Raw genomic sequence first — 17,737 nt, forward strand, 5'->3', positions numbered from 1 at the left:
CTCCTCGTGAATATTGCAATTGTAAAACGCAAACGGGTACTTTCACCAGAAAAACCGTTGACGTTTCTATCGGTATTTTCCATTGAGAAGTATCATTGCAGTGGCAAGGAAAGTTCCCATTTCCGTGGAGTAGTTTTAATGGAGTAAAACATAAGTTCAAATAAATGGCCTTAAATTTATTTTATACCTCATATTATATTGCTCTATGGTGGCACAATGTTGCGTGAGCGAATGGACACGGTAATGGTTTACCCGATCCACGTCGTTGACCGCGTGATCGAGTAGGCTAAAACACGGTCGTCTGCTCGAGGATGGTTCGTCGTCGATGTTTCAGGATTCTCCTCAAGTCTGGCTAAAATACCCCTAATTTGGTAATTTATTACTTTTTTATTATAATTTTTAATCGTATTTAAAGTGAAAAGGTATGTTCATTAATTATAATGTAAATTAGGCGTTGAAAATCTGCGAAAATCATGCTAAAATCCGAGTTCGTAAATTGCCTCCACGAGGTTAGGCTTAGCTGTGATGATGGCCAAGGCTTAGTAGTAGTAGGACTTGCTGAGTAATTAAAGTAAGTACTAATTTTCAAACTCCAAATTTTGTCAATGTCAAGAGTATAAGGGTTGCGAGTTTATTAGTCAAACCGTACAAATTACTGCCTTTGGGATGTGAACATGAAGTTATCCATGTTGCGGTATTTTGAGCATGAAACTTTGCTATAATATCAAGTGAACCGTTGGCGCAATTTGCATTTCTTTAGCAAGTTTGATAGACTCTATTAATATTAGCTAATAAATAAATGGATGATAGCGGTTAGCGGTCCATGGATGGTTTTTAATGGCAGTTGTAAAGCTAGCAGTCATATCGAGATACTTTTAGAAGTTGATAACCCACGAATGATTTTTATTAGCCTCCCAGTAAAGGAGGATAGCCTTAGAGATGACTTTTGCGCCAATATCCTAAGTATTATTGGTAAAATGGCAATCATATCATTAATACGTCAACCCAGTATGCTCAATTTAGGACTTCATTTGCTTATCAAAGTTTGATGCCACCTATAAATTGGTGTTAGTATTAGTGTAAGTTCAGTTTGTGTTCACTGTAACAGCACTATTTGTGTAGTTACTAGTTGTTGAACGGTATCGAAACAGCTTCTTGGAAAGAATTTAGAAGTTTAGTTCGAGGATTTTGATTAGATTAGAATCTTTCATATCCTTAATTTTTAGCAAGCCCTAAGGATTTTTAGCTGTAGTCTTTTATCGTAAAATGGCACAGTATTCATGATTAACGTTTATTTGAAATTAATCTTATTATATTTTTGAATCTTCTTAGCTAAACTTCCTAGTTAATTGTACCATGAATTTATTCTTGGTCCTACTATTCAATCTTTTTTAGTCGCTTTAAAAGTAATTCAATATGATTATTTGTGCCCTTAATTGATAAATATTTGAAGATTAACCCTAAACCGTATTAATAGGGATATAATATTTATTTTTCTAGTTATGTTAAATGATTTATTTGGAAGTGAAATTAATGTTATTCTAAAGTACTTGTGCCATTTAAGATGATGGTAATTTTGAATTGTAGTAATTGTTTGAATTTTATTTTAGCTATTATCTGTTTTCAAAGGAACAATTTATGTTGGATTCTAGAATGAATTACTATTAATTTTGACAAAATGGCATGCAGCATTTATAGGGTCAATAACCCATAACAATTCCATTTCTAATTCAGGTCTACATTTTGATTGTATCCGTTGAAAGGGAATCTCTTTACGAAAACTATTTAGACAGCGTGTGAAACATTTCAGGGTACTTAGTTTATCGTTTTTATTATATTTAGTTTTAGAAGGGAAGCGCTAGTGTCTGGTCGTTTAAGGGATTTACGCCAGGATATAAATAAAGTGCTTAATTATGGAATAGGTGAAAAACTGGTCCTAGCCCTCTCTTTTAAAATTATTGAACGTAATCAGGATTTTAAACATTTTAAAACAAGGTTGAGATTCCCTTTGCGGTATTAGGGTATCTAGTTTATGGTTTTATTTATTATTTTTAGAGGAAAAAGCGGTTGGTAACTCGTTGAGGGAGTTTTTTAGGATCTAAATAAATTTCTTATTTATGTTTAAGGTAGAAGGTTGCTTATACGCTTTGTCCTTTAAAAGTAATCAATATTTTAAGCGGATTTAAGGCAAGGCTTAGGTTTTTAATAATAATAATTAAAGCTTTATTGGATATCCCTGTTCAGTCGAAACTGGTTTACAAAGGGGTCCGTTAGTTAAATTAATTGTTAAACATTAAAAATATGCTGTTTTACATCTCTCTTAAACTCATTAATGTTAGCTATATTTTTTATATCACATGGTAAGTTATTCCAAGATTGGATTCCCCTGTTTTTTAAACTTTTCAAGTTGGTTGTCGTTAATTTTGATGGCAGAACAAAGGTTTTAAGATTTATGCGGGTATTATAGTTATGATCGACTAAATGAAACATATCAAGGATATACTTTGGCATTTGATTATTATAGATTTTATACATTAGTACTAATAGCTGATATTCATATTCTTGAGATAGGGTCATCCAATTTAGGTTTTTAAGAGCCTCTGTGGCAGATGATCTCTTATTTCGGAGTAATATTAATTTGGCACATTTATTATGTATAATTTGAAGTCTATGTAAGTATTTTTTGGGGCCAATATTGTAAAATAAATTACCGTAATTAAAGATGGGTTGGATCATAGATTTATGTAGCGTAATTTTACTTTGAATGTTCAAACATTTATAAAGTGGATGGACGAGCCAGAGTCTCTTATTTACCTTATTTAGTACATATTCAATGTGATCAATAAAATCTAACTTTTCATCTATGATGGTTCCGATATATTTATATGATTTTACCCGTGATATATCTAGGGACCCAAGTTTGATTATGTCTTGCGTTGTACCTCTTAATTTTTTAGGTTCAATAATCATAAAAACAGTTTTAGATTCATTAAAAATAAGGCCTCGTGAGGCTAACATTTTCTTTAGAGTTATGGTATTATTTTTCTATTAAGGTATTTAGTTTAATGTTGCGCGTGCCATTTATGTCAAATAATAGTAATTTATCTTATGCTGGAACACTTTGCCTTATATCATGCGAGAATACTTTTGTGGATTTTCATATTAAGGTAATTAATTTGAAGTTCCGCATGTGTAATTTTTTCCAAATAATAATTCGAATTTTTCTTGCGCAGGAAGAAGTGGACGTCTGCGAGTGGACTCTCATTGGAAATCCCATGCTAAGGACGAAGTTTCCTGGTTTTGGGGGCTCCACAGCGGGCCTTAGTTTAAATTTAATAATTCCCGAGTTAAACAGGGGACTTGTTAAATTTAAATTGGGCCCGCAAGGCTTACGTGGGGGGTGGTTCAGTACGTATAGCTTAAAGTTTCGATACTAGGGATGGAACGAAAAAAACAATCGCTGGACTTATAATCATTTTTTTGACCTTTTTTGCGTGCTTTTTTTGTATTTTTATTAATTTTTTTATAAATTTTTAGTTTTTTTTTATAAAAAATATTTTTTTAATATAAAAATTTTTTTTTGTAATGTTTTTGCTTTTTTATTTAGTAAAAAGCTTAAAAAGGGGCCTAAAAATATCCCCCCCCCCCCAAGTCCAGAGGCTAAAAAATCGAAACCAAGTCTAGTATATTAAAAATTCAAGAAAAGAAAGAACGAGGTTTAAGGCAAAATTTATTCAATAAAAAACAAAAAAACCAAAGTGTTTACAAAAATTTCGAACAAAAAAATATTAAAGAGGTTTGTAAGTTAAAGTTTGAACGCGAAAAAAATAATAAGGAGTTACAAATAAAATTTCCACGAAAAAAATTAAGATAAGTGGTTACATGAAAAATTTGCAAGTAAAAAGATGTATTTTGCGTCTTCTAGCTTCGATGATGTCCTCCATATCTTTAAGTCAGCGCTGAGCGAAAGAGCAAGTCCAGAAGACGTGTAACGTGAATCCAACGAAGCGAGTCATCAGGAATGATACATAGCGAGTCCAGAACAGCTTCGTTTTGTGTCAATCGGAACAAAGTCATCTGAAGGATACGTGTCGGAATGACCAGCGACAGAAAAATCCAAGAAAATCATCCACATCTATAAATTAAAACATATTAATAACACATATTTAACTATTGCCTACTAACAAAGTAATCTCGTAGATTTAAACAATTTAAGAAAAGCTTGCCCTTAATTAAAAAAAAAATGGCTCCCAAAATTATAAATGGAGACGAACTAATTGCCACCCTAAATTAAAGAAAGACTCGACTACACCAACTAATTGCCACCCTAAATTAAAGACAGACTCGACTACCGTGAAATCCACCCCGAATTAAACGCTCTCGCTAGCTAAATCCCAAAATTGTATAGAAAATAGCTTTAAGAAAATCGGCCCTTTATTTAAAATTAAATTATGTAACTTAATAATGAAAATAATTTAAAACATCCCCTTAATTTTAGGAACACCTGACATTTATTTAAACTAAATTGCTTGCCCCTTTTAATAGAATAATAATTTAAAATATCTTCTTCGCCAATTTTTAGGAAAACCTAACCCATAAACAAAAACTTGAGTTGAAATAGGACAAGGCTGAACTTAGGCTTAGGGCAAACGTCCACGTGTCTTAAAACTATCTCTGCGGGCGGGACTTGATTTTCGAAAATCTGTCGCTTTATCTCTAAATTTATTAATGATAGCCCCTAAACTAATTTGAGTTAAACCCCTGCTATTTATTTAATTTTAAAACTATTCCCACAGGTAGGCCCCGTAAATAACTAGAGTTTAAATGCGACAAGGCTTAATTAGGCTTAGGGCAACGGTCCTCGTGTTCGGCGGGACTTGATTTCCGAAAATCTGTCGCGATATATCTCTTAATTAATTACGTACCCCGTTTAATATCTTTAAATAATAGTCCCTAAACTAATTATTAAGGGATTCTCTCTTGTCCAAGATCTCGTTGTAAAATTTCATTTATGGTACTTGATTTTTAGTAAATAAATAAAATTCACTAACATTTAACTTTAGCTAATTAATTTGGCAACTTGAAATAAAATAAATAATTTAAGGGGAGCTAGATGAGTTTGGATTATTGTAAAGGTTAGGCTTACGGACTGTTAAAGCACCACGAGGCGAAGCAATGGCCGCCAAGTAAGTTGAAGAGCGTCGAATTCAGCTTGCTTCCTCGGCAAAAACGATCAGGGAAATGGCGGAACGATCAAGAATCGACCTCAAAAGCGGGAACCGTTTTTCCAAGCGACCTGCTTGAACGGCTTCCAGGGACGAATGAACCGGCTGACCCGTAATGATCAGCTGAGCGAGAAAGGTTTTTCCAAGCGACTTTCCTCGACCGCTTCCAGGCAACGAATGAGCCGGCCGTCGAGTAACTTTCAACTAAGTAAATTTCCGACGTCGGGGGGCGCTAAAAGCTCCTATTCGCGGACTCGGGTGCGCCATATCCTAGGCACAAAATTCAAATAGCTGAACACCGCTAGGCCTACTAAATGAATGAACGCTAGGCCTACTAAATGAATGAACGCTAGGCCTAATTAAATGAATGAAGGCTAGTCATTACCTATTACCATTAACATCTGTCGTGACGTCACAAGTCAATTATCTCAGTGACGTCATAGGTCACGTGATATGACGTCATAGGTCTCGTGATCTGACGTCATAGGTCACGTGATCTGACGTCCTAGTTCTCGTGACATGACGTCATAGGTCACGTGATTTGACGTCAGAAGTCACGTGACATGACGTCATAGGTAGCGTGATTTGACGTCATAAGTCACGTGATATGACGTCATAAGTCACGTTACCTATGACGTCATAGGTAACGTGATATGACGTCATAGGTAACGTGATATGACGTCATAGGTCACGTGACATGACGTCATAGGTAACGTGATTTGACGTCATAGGTAACGTGATTTGACGTCATAGGTCACGTGACATGACGTCATGTCACGTGACCGGGTTTGATTAATCCGTTCACTACCACACAAATACACAAACACTTTTATGTAACCAGCACTAGCTAAAGTATATGCTTTAAGCATTAGTTCGTGCCGTGGCTGCTATGTCACGCTTCGGTTTAATGAGCTTCTAATAAAATCCTTCACTATAACTTTGATAATGTATGCAAAATTTTCATTGGATAAAGTCATTTATTCTGTTTATTAAGAATCATGTGCCACTAACTATAATTAGTATGCTTACAAGTAAAAGAAAATATTATATTATTATTATAAATATTCATGGAGGATTTTATTTTGAAATATATTCCATCAGTTACATTCGATTTTATGAAAGAGATTAATAATAAATATATTTTTTATAAACGCGCAACTTCTCAATGTTGCGTACAGATACTGAAAATAAAACAGAAAATTTATATTATTAACAGATCCTAAGGGACTAAGAAATATAACCTTTTCCTAAAAACTACTCAATTGAACAGGATTATGGAAGTTACGAATTTTAAAATAAGAATCGTACATCAGTGTATTGCGGGTAACAGTTCTACAGGGGCTCGTAGGAAATACATTATACATTTAACCCCTATAGTTCGGCACTCTGAACCTTTTCGGTATTCCGGCATTGGCATGGTCGCCCATTGTACACTAGATCTAAGATGTCCGGGCAAAAGTCAAAATCTATAAGTTGTCTATGCTACAACTCTACAAGTTATCTGACCATAAGTATATGTTATAAGTCAAAGTCTACGTAAGCAAGAGTTGTGAATTGTTACTTGGATTACGGTCGTTTTTTAAAACTTCTATTAGCAAAAGTATATAGATATAAAAATGAAAAGTAAACTTCGTTGAAACTTGCTCCACTGTTTAATACGAGAAGCCCTCCTTTATCCCAGAATAGTGCATGATTACCTTCCTGACTGTGGCACAGGGAACAAGCCGTAGCATAAATAAATGAAAATCATGAATGATCGAAAATTTTCATTAGTGAATAGCCCCTCGACTCGTTGCCTTTAATGATGACACACGTAACGCTCAATCTATATCTATATAAATCAAAGTCCTGACTGACTGACAGACTGACTGATAATCAACGCCCAGCCCAAACCGCTTGCCCTAGAAGGCTGAAAATTTGCAGGAACGTTACAAATATGTAGTAGGCGCGTACTAAGAAAGATTTTTCCAATCCGCCGCCATCTTAAAAAATGGCGCCCAGAAATGTAAAAACTCTTCTCTATGCAACAAAGTCCGCACGTTTCAACTGATTTCACAAATATTTAGTACACTGGTTTGCTTTAACGTTAAGACGGGCTGAATGGTCTTTCGTTTTCGATTTTTCGCCATCTTTTAAAATGGCGCCCAGAAATGTAAGAAAATATTCTCTATGCAATAAAGTCCGCACGTTTCAACCGATTTCACAAATATTTAGTACAATGGTTTCCTTTAACCTATAGACGGGCTGAAAGTTCTTTTGGGTTCGATTTGTTGCCATCTTTTTAAATGGCGGCCAAAAACTTAAAAACCCTTCTTTCTGGAATAATGTCCGCGTGAAAAGTAATAAAAAATATCCCGACGGGCTGACGGACTGTGCCGAGTGCCTTCGCTATTAGGGTGCTACAAAAATATTAGTCATCAGTAAAATCTACACATTCTTTAAATCATTTTAGATGGAAGTTCTTATTACACGCGAGCGACGCCGCCAGTAACGGCTAGTTAATAATAAACGTTCTGAAAGTTTTAGTTTACAACATAGACTTATCCCCAGGCATGCTTATCGCGTCTTATAAATTTTCAACAAGGACTTACGCCCAGAAGCGTTTGCTAAGGAGAGTATGTCCAGCATCACCAGTGGCAAACTTTTGGAACATATCTTATGAACTTACGCAATTACTCACAAAAACGTACTTGGGGAAAAAACTATAGACAAAGATCAGTTGTATTAAAAAGATTCTTTATTTGTTGATTTTCATTATTACAACAAAACATTCTCGCGTTGTGTATTTATTTATTATAATGAAAAATATGATTATCGTAGATTAAAATGATGATATTACTAAGACTAAAATTGTAGAGATATTTCTTAGCGATGGACGATGGAAAAATAACTATTAATGATTAATGAATTGATCAATTGATCATTGTTTAAGAAGCATGGCTAGTTCCAGCAATTCCGTTTTCCTACTGTTCAAATAAACGGCTGTTTCCCATAAAATTCGGACCAAAATGTGATCATCCGTTTCTTCGTAAACGACACTTTCCGTTAACGGAGGATTTAAACGAAAATGAGGAACACCAATCATGGAACACCAAGCTTGAGCTCGTTCAACAACTCTGCTTTCCGCTTGCGTTACCTTTTCACAATTAATTCAAAGAAAATTACAACTTATTCAACTGAGTCACTCGTTTCAATCTCGTAACTACGTCTGTGCGGGTACTAGAGCTCGAGTCCGAGTCGGGCTCGAAACGGGGATTCTAAAACTAAAAAACGGCGACTCGAAACCTAAAAAACGGAGACTCGAAAGCTAAAAAACGGGGACTCGAAAGCTAAAAAACGGGGACTCTAAACCTAAAAAACAAGGACTCGAAACCTAAAAAACGGGGACTCGAAAGCTAAAAAACGGGGACTCGAAAGCTAAAAAACGGGGACTCGAAAGCTAAAAAACGGGGACTCGAAAGCTAAAAAACGGGGACTCGAAAGCTAAAAAACGGGGACTCGAAAGCTAAAAAACGGGGACTCGAAAGCTAAAAAACGGGGACTCGAAACCTAAAAAACGGGGACTCGAAACCTAAAAAACGGGGACTCTAAACCTAAAAAACGGGGACTCTAAACCTAAAAAACGGGGACTCTAAACCTAAAAAACGGGGACTCTAAACCTAAAAAACGGGGACTCGAAACCTAAAAAACGTGGACTCGAAACCTAAAAAACGGGGACTCCTTTACTAAAAAACGGGGACTCCTTTACTAAAAAACGGGGACTCCTTTACTAAAAAACGGAGACTCGAAACCTAAAAAACGGGGACTCGAAACCTAAAAAACGGGGACTCGAAACCTAAAAAACGGGGACTCGAAACCTAAAAAACGGGGACTCTAAAACTAAAACACGGGGACTCGAAACATAAAAAACTGGGACTCTAAAGCTAAAAAACGGGGACTCGAAACCTAAAAAACGGGGACTCGAAACCTAAAAAACGGGGACTCGAAACCTAAAAAACGGCGACTCGAAACCTAAAAAACGGGGACTCGAAACCTAAAAAACGGGGACTCGAAACCTAAAAAAAGGGGACTCGAAACCTAAAAAAAGGGGACTCGCACGCCTAAAAAACGGCGACTCGAAACCTAAAAAACGGGGACTCGAAACCTAAAAAACGGGGACTCGAAACCTAAAAAACGGGGACTCGAAACCTAAAAAACGGGGACTCAAAACCTAAAAAACGGGGACTCGAAACCTAAAAAACGGGGACTCTAAACCTAAAAACGCACGCCCATACTCTTAACACAATCAACCACGGAACAATAAAAGAACAATACTTTATCCAATATTGGTAGCGAGGCGGAAATGGGTAAAACACCGGTACCCAATGATACAATAACGTCAATGGATTCGTTTTTATCATCTTGATTCTGACAAAAAAAAAAGATTTTTAATTATAAATAAATAAATGAAGTTAATTAACCCTAAAAAATAATTAACTAGAAACACAATTAACTTACAGTTGCTTTAAGCGCCAAATTTCGCTCGTGAATTTCCGTTAATGTGTCTAAAGTCGGATTAGTCGAAATAACAACGGCTTGTTGATATTTCTCGGGCGTTTGTAGATATCCATTACAAGCCGCTAAGGCAACTTGCCAAATTAACTGTCCTGTAATTTAATTAACATTACAGTCATTTTATTAATTAATTAATTAATTTAATTAACATTAATTAATAAAATGACTGTAATTAAGACAAACTAATTAATAATTAACCTGAGCATTCCAAACCAGTTGGAATATTTTGCCCCAAAATTCTAGCAGGAGCGGAATAGTTTCGGAAAAGATGAAGTTCGGAAGGTTGACGATCCGATAAAACTCCCGATAACATGATTCTTAAAATTAATTTAATTATCAATATATTTTGTGCAATTACTAATTACTAATGAAGTAAAAGTAATTAACACGTCGTACTTTCCGAATTTAATATCAGACATGGCTAAAGTATCCCCGAATATTTTCCTAAGAAAATATTCCAACGAATCTTGATCGTAGTTTTGCAAACCCGGGAACAATTTCTCTTTTAATCTAAAGAAAATCCCTCGACATTCTCTAAGGGATTTTCCTTGAAATTTAAGCCGAAATTAGTGTTTTAAAGCCTTGAAAATAACTTTAAAATAAGATATGTTTGTACCCAAAACTAAATTCAAGGCTAAAACTCCACCAGTCCCAGTTCCAGCGACCCAATCGAAATGTTTCATTACGGGAGCACCTAAAGTCGCTTCTAGAGCCGCCAATACCTGAATTAATATCAAAACTCGAACGCCACCTCCATCGAGGCATAAAACGCGACAGGAATGACCAGGATGGTTCAAGGATAATGATTCCTTCTTGGAGAGAGCTGTAGCGACTGCCGCCAAACCCAACAATCCATCATACACTAGGATCGGGTAATAAATTATTAAGAATTTAGCTATATTCGCGCTTTTTATGGCGTCTTAATAAGTGGTGTGCGACAGGTAAATACGCGGGACTCGACGGGTGAATACGCCGGACTCGACGGGTAAATACGCCGGACTCGACGGGTAAATACTCGGGACTCGACGGGTAAATACTCGGGACTCGACTATAGTAAATACTCGGGACTCGACTATAGTAAATACTCGGGACTCGACTATAGTAAATACTCGGGACTCGACTATAGTAAATACTCGGGACTCGACTATAGTAAATACTCGGGACTCGACTATAGTAAATACTCGGGACTCGACTATAGTAAATACTCGGGACTCGACTATGGTAAATACTCGGGACTCGACTATGGTAAATACTCGGGACTCGACTATGGTAAATACTCGGGACTCGACTATGGTAAATACTCGGGACTCGACTATGGTAAATACTCGGGACTCGACTATAGTAAATACTCGGGACTCGACGGGTAAATACTCGGGACTCGACGGGTAAATACTCGGGACTCGACGGGTAAATACTCGGGACTCGACTATAGTAAATACTCGGGACTCGACTATAGTAAATATTCGGGACTCGACTATAGTAAATACTCGGGACTCGACTATAGTAAATATTCGGGACTCGACTATAGTAAATACTCGGGACTCGACTATAGTAAATACTCGGGACTCGACTATAGTAAACACTCGGGACTCGACTATAGTAAACACTCGGGACTCGACTATAGTAAACACTCGGGACTCGACTATAGTAAACACTCGGGACTCGACTATAGTAAATACTCGGGACTCGACTATAGTAAATACTCGGGACTCGACTATAGTAAATACTCGGGACTCGACTATAGTAAATACTCGGGACTCGACTATAGTAAATATTCGGGACTCGACTATAGTAAATATTCGGGACTCGACTATAGTAAATACTCGGGACTCGACTATAGTAAATACTCGGGACTCGACTATAGTAAATACTCGGGACTCGACTATAGTAAATACTCGGGACTCGACTATAGTAAATATTCGGGACTCGACTATAGTAAATACTCGGGACTCGACTATAGTAAATACTCGGGACTCGACTATAGTAAATACTCGGGACTCGACTATAGTAAATACTCGGGACTCGACTATAGTAAATACTCGGGACTCGACTATAGTAAATACTCGGGACTCGACTATAGTAAATACTCGGGACTCGACTATAGTAAATACTCGGGACTCGACTATGGTAAATACTCGGGACTCGACTATGGTAAATACTCGGGACTCGACTATGGTAAATACTCGGGACTCGACTATGGTAAATACTCGGGACTCGACTATAGTAAATACTCGGGACTCGACGGGTAAATACTCGGGACTCGACGGGTAAATACTCGGGACTCGACGGGTAAATACTCGGGACTCGACTATAGTAAATACTCGGGACTCGACTATAGTAAATACTCGGGACTCGACTATAGTAAATACTCGGGACTCGACTATAGTAAATACTCGGGACTCGACTATAGTAAATACTCGGGACTCGACTATAGTAAATATTCGGGACTCGACTATAGTAAATATTCGGGACTCGACTATAGTAAATATTCGGGACTCGACTATAGTAAACACTCGGGACTCGACTATAGTAAATACTCGGGACTCGACTATAGTAAATACTCGGGACTCGACTATAGTAAATACTCGGGACTCGACTATAGTAAATACTCGGGACTCGACTATAGTTAATACTCGGGACTCGACTATAGTAAATACTCGGGACTCGACTATAGTAAATACTCGGGACTCGACTATAGTAAATACTCGGGACTCGACTATAGTTAATACTCGGGACTCGACTATAGTAAATACTCGGGACTCGACTATAGTAAATATTCGGGACTCGACTATAGTAAATACTCGGGACTCGACTATAGTAAATATTCGGGACTCGACTATAGTAAATACTCGGGACTCGACTATAGTAAATACTCGGGACTCGACTATAGTAAACACTCGGGACTCGACTATAGTAAACACTCGGGACTCGACTATAGTAAACACTCGGGACTCGACTATAGTAAATACTCGGGACTCGACTATAGTAAATACTCGGGACTCGACTATAGTAAATACTCGGGACTCGACTATAGTAAATACTCGGGACTCGACTATAGTAAATATTCGGGACTCGACTATAGTAAATATTCGGGACTCGACTATAGTAAATACTCGGGACTCGACTATAGTAAATACTCGGGACTCGACTATAGTAAATACTCGGGACTCGACTATAGTAAATACTCGGGACTCGACTATAGTAAATACTCGGGACTCGACTATAGTAAATATTCGGGACTCGACTATAGTAAATACTCGGGACTCGACTATAGTAAATATTCGGGACTCGACTATAGTAAATACTCGGGACTCGACTATAGTAAATACTCGGGACTCGACTATAGTAAATATTCGGGACTCGACTATAGTAAATACTCGGGACTCGACTATAGTAAATATTCGGGACTCGACTATAGTAAATACTCGGGACTCGACTATAGTAAATACTCGGGACTCGACTATAGTAAACACTCGGGACTCGACTATAGTAAACACTCGGGACTCGACTATAGTAAACACTCGGGACTCGACTATAGTAAACACTCGGGACTCGACTATAGTAAACACTCGGGACTCGACTATAGTAAATACTCGGGACTCGACTATAGTAAATACTCGGGACTCGACTATAGTAAATACTCGGGACTCGACTATAGTAAATACTCGGGACTCGACTATAGTAAATACTCGGGACTCGACTATAGTAAATACTCGGGACTCGACAGGTGAATAAGCGGGACTCGACAGGTAAATAGGCGGGACTCGACAGGTAAATAGGCGGGACTCGACAGGTGAATACGTGGGACTTGATAAATACTCGTACTCGGCTCGAAACCATAAAAAAACGGGACTCGCACACCACTGGTCTTAATGACAATATTACATTTTGGCATTCCCAATTGCGATATTTTCTCGGGAGCAATTCCATTTAGATCTCCATTGATGGCGCAACCTCTAACGCAACCAGGGAACATATTCGGACATCTTTTAGCACCAATGGAATGTAATATATATAAAATATATTCCTTATTGGGGTAATTTCCCGTTGCTGCCAAATGACGCGGAGTTACGCCTTCAGCGTTGGCTAGATTAGGGTTAGCTTCAAATACAACGAGAGCGTGGACAATTGAAGGGTCTCCCACTTTAACGGCGATATGAAGAGGAGTTCCTCCGTCGCAACCAGGGAGGTCGGGATTGGCTCCGTGGCTTAATAAGGCCAAAATGCAAGATAGTCTATTACGCGACACCATGACGTGAAGAGCGGTGTCTCCTTGATAGTTTTTCGCGTCTAATAGGCAACCAAATTCAATCAAAGCCTCCAAACACTAAGGAAATTACGGAGATCAAAGACACGCGACCATTTTATTCAAATCTATCAAATACCTCGGTAGTTTTAGCCCAATGTAAGGGTGTTCCACCATTTTTGGAGATTTTATCATAAAGAGGATACACGTCCATAATCTCTTTGGCACACAATGAATTTGAAGCTTCGACAGCGGCTTGAAGAGGTCCATCTCCGGCAGCTCCAGGAACACTAACATCAGCACCAGCTCTTAATAATTCCCGAACACAATCGGGATTATTAGCTAAGCAAGCCAGATATATAGGCGTGTGACCCACGAGGTTTCTTTTATTAATAATTGGTGGAGTATCCCATGAAAGAAGGGCCTGAAAAACCAAAAAACATATTATTTAGAGGCGTGTGAGTCCTAATTTTAGGTGGTGAGTACTCGGTTCGACAAGTAAATGCGCGGGACTCCACCAGTAAATACGCCGGACTCGACAAGGAAATGCGCCGGACTCGACAAGCGAATACGCCGGACTCGACAAGCGAAAACGCCGGACTCGACAAGTAAAAACGCCGGACTCGACCAGCGAATACGCCGGACTCGACAAGCGAATACGCCGGACTCGACCAGCGAATACGCCGGACTCGACCAGCGAATACGCCGGACTCGACCAGCGAATACGCCGGACTCGACCAGCGAATACGCCGGACTCGACCAGCGAATACGCCGGACTCGACCAGCGAATACGCCGGACTCGACCAGCGAATACGACGGACTCGACCAGCGAATACGACGGACTCGACCAGCGAATACGACGGACTCGACAAGCGAATACGACGGACTCGACAAGCGAATACGACGGACTCGACAAGCGAAAACGCCGGACTCGACAAGCGAAAACGCCGGACTCGACAAGCGAAAACGCCGGACTCGACAAGCGAAAACGCCGGACTCGACAAGCGAAAACGCCGGACTCGACAAGCGAAAGCGCCGGACTCGACAAGCGAAAACGCCGGACTCGACAAGCGAAAACGCCGGACTCGACAAGTAAAAACGCCGGACTCGACAAGTAAAAACGCCGGACTCGACAAGTAAAAACGCGGGACTCGACCAGTAAATAGGCGGGACTCGACAAGTAAATACGTGCGGAAAAAATGGACCTAATATTATAAAATAACGCCAGTGTTAGGTTTAGAGACTAATAAAAGGTTTCTACGAAACTCTTATGATGTCAGGAGTGGTCACGGCGGCGTAATGGAAGATAGTGTCGCCTTTCTTATCACACAAATCTAATCTAGCATCCAAATTGATGAGCGTTTGGATAGCAGGCAGTCTTTGGCATTCGATAGCTACGTGTAGAGGCGTGACCAAAGTTTCAGTACAAACATCATTGACTTGCCTGCAAATTTAACAAAATCAATTAAAACAGTCGCGACCATGTTTTTAAAACGTCGTACTTGGCGATAACGTCGTGTTTAAAACAATCTAAAAAACCCAAATAAGCGGCAATGTGAGCGGAAGTCCATGTTGGTTTTTTACGGGCAGTGTTGCAAAGCTCTTGTAAATTATCACGTGTAATCAATTCTGGTGTGCAAGCCAGAAAGATCGGTAGAACTTGCTTCAACAATAGGAACAAACCAATGGCTTCGGGCTTATCTAATGTTCGAAATAAACTAAAAACTAAAAGGTTAATCCCAATTTTCACAATGAAATTAACGCTAACGCTACAAGTATACCTATATGTGGCACAAGGATGAGCGGACTGCCATATATCCTTGTGTACTACCATTTCATAGTGAATTTTACCAGCTTTGCCAGTTCTGGCGTATAAAACGAGGAAATCTTCCCGGTAAACCACTTCGCAGTTAGTAAAATGTTCAGAAGGCGTTAATTTAACTTCATAAGTATCGTCTACGATAACTTTAGGTTTGGCAGGCTTGCTCACAAAGGGGACATTGGTTTTTCGAGGCGCCATTATAACGGTTGGCGTGGAATTGGCCGGATTTGGGGTAGGAGGAGCCTTTGGTTTATGAAGCTTGTATTTACTATCAAAACCCATGTCTTTAATGAGTCTCTCAAATGTTCTCAAACTTTGAAATGAAGGACACGTTGGGTCGGAATTAACAGCTTCCATTAATTTACTACGCGTAGGAATCTCGTTTTTCGCTAGGAATTCGCTAACCTTTCTTTTTATGGCACTTAACGCGGTCTCGTCGTATTTTTTGATTCTAGTTTTTTTGCCAACAGCGTTCGGTCGTTTTACGATAGGTGCGGGAAACTTGCCCCCGCACTCTGTATACTCGCGTTTGGCCCTCCATACACTATGAACCGATACCCCCGTCATTTCGGCAGTCTTTTTAGCAATATGATTTAGTGATTCTTTAGGATTGGCTTCGCATAGTGTACCAAAAACGTTCATAATCAACTGTTTCCCCGGAAATATCTGTCCCTTAAAATTATTTTTAAAATAAGGTTTACCGCCTTCCGATGTTGAAGATACACCCTTTTTCTTCGGCGTTGCCATTTTTATTATCGTCTTTCTTGATTTAATTTCCGTAATTAATTAATTAATTAATATTGTTTATAATAATCGGGCAGAGTGGCGGTGGCGGTAAACACCAAAGAACATCCAAACAATGATTGCAAAAGTAAACAAGAAAGTGACTGACAGCTATCGTAGCGCCATCTGTATCTGACCTTTCAGAATAATGACGTCCCTCGCGTGACCTTTTGACAGCAGCAGCAGGGATGCCATATTGGGCTGTAAAGCCAGCCGCCAATTGGGCTTCTTCTCAAAAATATTGGCTTGAAATAAAAGGGTTGGCTGGTTTTGTCCACGAACCTTGGGTTTTGTCGGGGTTTTTCTTTGGCTTTCTGTACTTAAAATACCGCCAATAGGGGAAGATCATTAGAATGCCCAAACAAGACGGCCCAAGGGCTCGTAATAGTAGCCATATCGTACGAGTGAATAGCCCCTCTATACCCTACCCTAATGAGTGGATAACCCCTCTATACCTTACCCTAATGAGTGAATAGCGCTATCTTTTACAATGCTTAAATGATTTACCGTGCATAAAATCAGAGTGAATAGCCCCTCGATTCCCCACTCTAAACAGTGATTAAATTATAACCGTATAAATTTACTTATGCTGTAATTCTAATATTCCGGCGAATCGAAGAACAGATAGTTTTTAGTGATAATCCCCTCGATGAGTTTACAACATAGACTTATGCCGATGCACACTTATCGCATCTTATAAATTTCTAACAAGGACTTATGCCCAGAAACTTTTGACAGAGAAAGTTTAGTTATAGTGATTACGCATTTTAGTGATTATCCCCTCGAATTACCTTTAGCAATGCTAAAATGATCAAACGCATCATTTAACACTATGTTAGCTCTATCTAAACCCACATTTGAATTAACCGCCAAAAACGTTCCAGTCAAATATAGCATAGATGACGATAGCTACCGAACGAGAACGAAACACATGAGGAGCGCGGTAGAAAAATCGTTATCTATTAAATTAGCACATACATAAAAAGAAAATAAATATAACAAGACGGCCCAAGGGCTCGTAATAGTAGCCATATCGTACGAGTGAATAGCCCCTCTATACCCTACCCTAATGAGTGGATAACCCCTCTATACGTTACCCTAATGAGT

At 38.7% G+C, this 17,737-nt stretch overlaps 1 protein-coding gene and 3 long non-coding RNA genes across 6 annotated transcripts; 2 read left to right on the forward strand and 2 right to left on the reverse strand.

Moving 5' to 3' along the window:
- Window positions 1-302: 302 nt before the first annotated feature.
- Window positions 303-3,719, forward strand: LOC149679767 (uncharacterized). 3 transcript variants are annotated; one of them, XR_016365890.1, is made up of 4 exons: window positions 304-371; window positions 452-571; window positions 1,611-3,167; window positions 3,234-3,719. It is a non-coding gene; the product is annotated as an uncharacterized LOC149679767 (long non-coding RNA). The 3 variants fall into 3 exon arrangements; XR_016365891.1 differs by having other exon boundaries at window positions 303-571; window positions 1,630-3,167; XR_016365889.1 differs by having other exon boundaries at window positions 452-3,167.
- LOC149679768 (uncharacterized) lies at window positions 3,713-5,473 on the reverse strand. The gene is made up of 2 exons (XR_016365892.1): window positions 5,147-5,473; window positions 3,713-4,135 (listed from the first exon to the last, which is right to left on the reverse strand). It is a non-coding gene; the product is annotated as an uncharacterized LOC149679768 (long non-coding RNA).
- A 1,086-nt stretch (window positions 5,474-6,559) lies between these two features.
- On the forward strand, window positions 6,560-8,075 carry LOC149679769 (uncharacterized). The gene is made up of 2 exons (XR_016365893.1): window positions 6,560-6,761; window positions 7,072-8,075. It is a non-coding gene; the product is annotated as an uncharacterized LOC149679769 (long non-coding RNA).
- On the reverse strand, window positions 7,941-16,695 carry LOC149679770 (85/88 kDa calcium-independent phospholipase A2-like). Its single transcript, XM_089835579.1, has 11 exons — window positions 15,807-16,695; window positions 15,528-15,743; window positions 15,292-15,469; window positions 14,165-14,449; window positions 13,665-14,106; window positions 10,396-10,641; window positions 10,176-10,326; window positions 9,978-10,096; window positions 9,723-9,871; window positions 9,540-9,632; window positions 7,941-8,361 (listed from the first exon to the last, which is right to left on the reverse strand). The coding sequence occupies exons 1-11, from the start codon at window positions 16,592-16,594 to the stop codon at window positions 8,146-8,148; spliced, it is 2,883 nt and encodes a 960-aa protein (XP_089691705.1). The 5' UTR covers window positions 16,595-16,695; the 3' UTR covers window positions 7,941-8,145.
- Between the last annotated feature and the right edge of the window lie 1,042 nt (window positions 16,696-17,737).

Source organism: Phalangium opilio, unplaced genomic scaffold (genome assembly GCF_054372755.1).
Source record: "Phalangium opilio isolate 3A_F unplaced genomic scaffold, DU_Popi_V2 ptg000041l_1, whole genome shotgun sequence".
Taxonomy (NCBI): Eukaryota; Metazoa; Arthropoda; class Arachnida; order Opiliones; family Phalangiidae; genus Phalangium; species Phalangium opilio.

Bases quoted from the DNA above. Each gene is read 5' to 3' on its own strand.
- LOC149679770 (XM_089835579.1), bottom strand. From the start codon at position 16,594: ATGGCAACGCCGAAGAAAAAGGGTGTATCTTCAACATCGGAAGGCGGT. The intron at 14,107-14,164 runs GTATTTGATAGA...TAATTTCCTTAG, and splicing joins ATTGGGCTAAAACTACCGAG to TGTTTGGAGGCTTTGATTGA. The intron at 10,097-10,175 runs GTACGACGTGTT...ATTAATTTTAAG, and splicing joins TCTGATATTAAATTCGGAAA to AATCATGTTATCGGGAGTTT.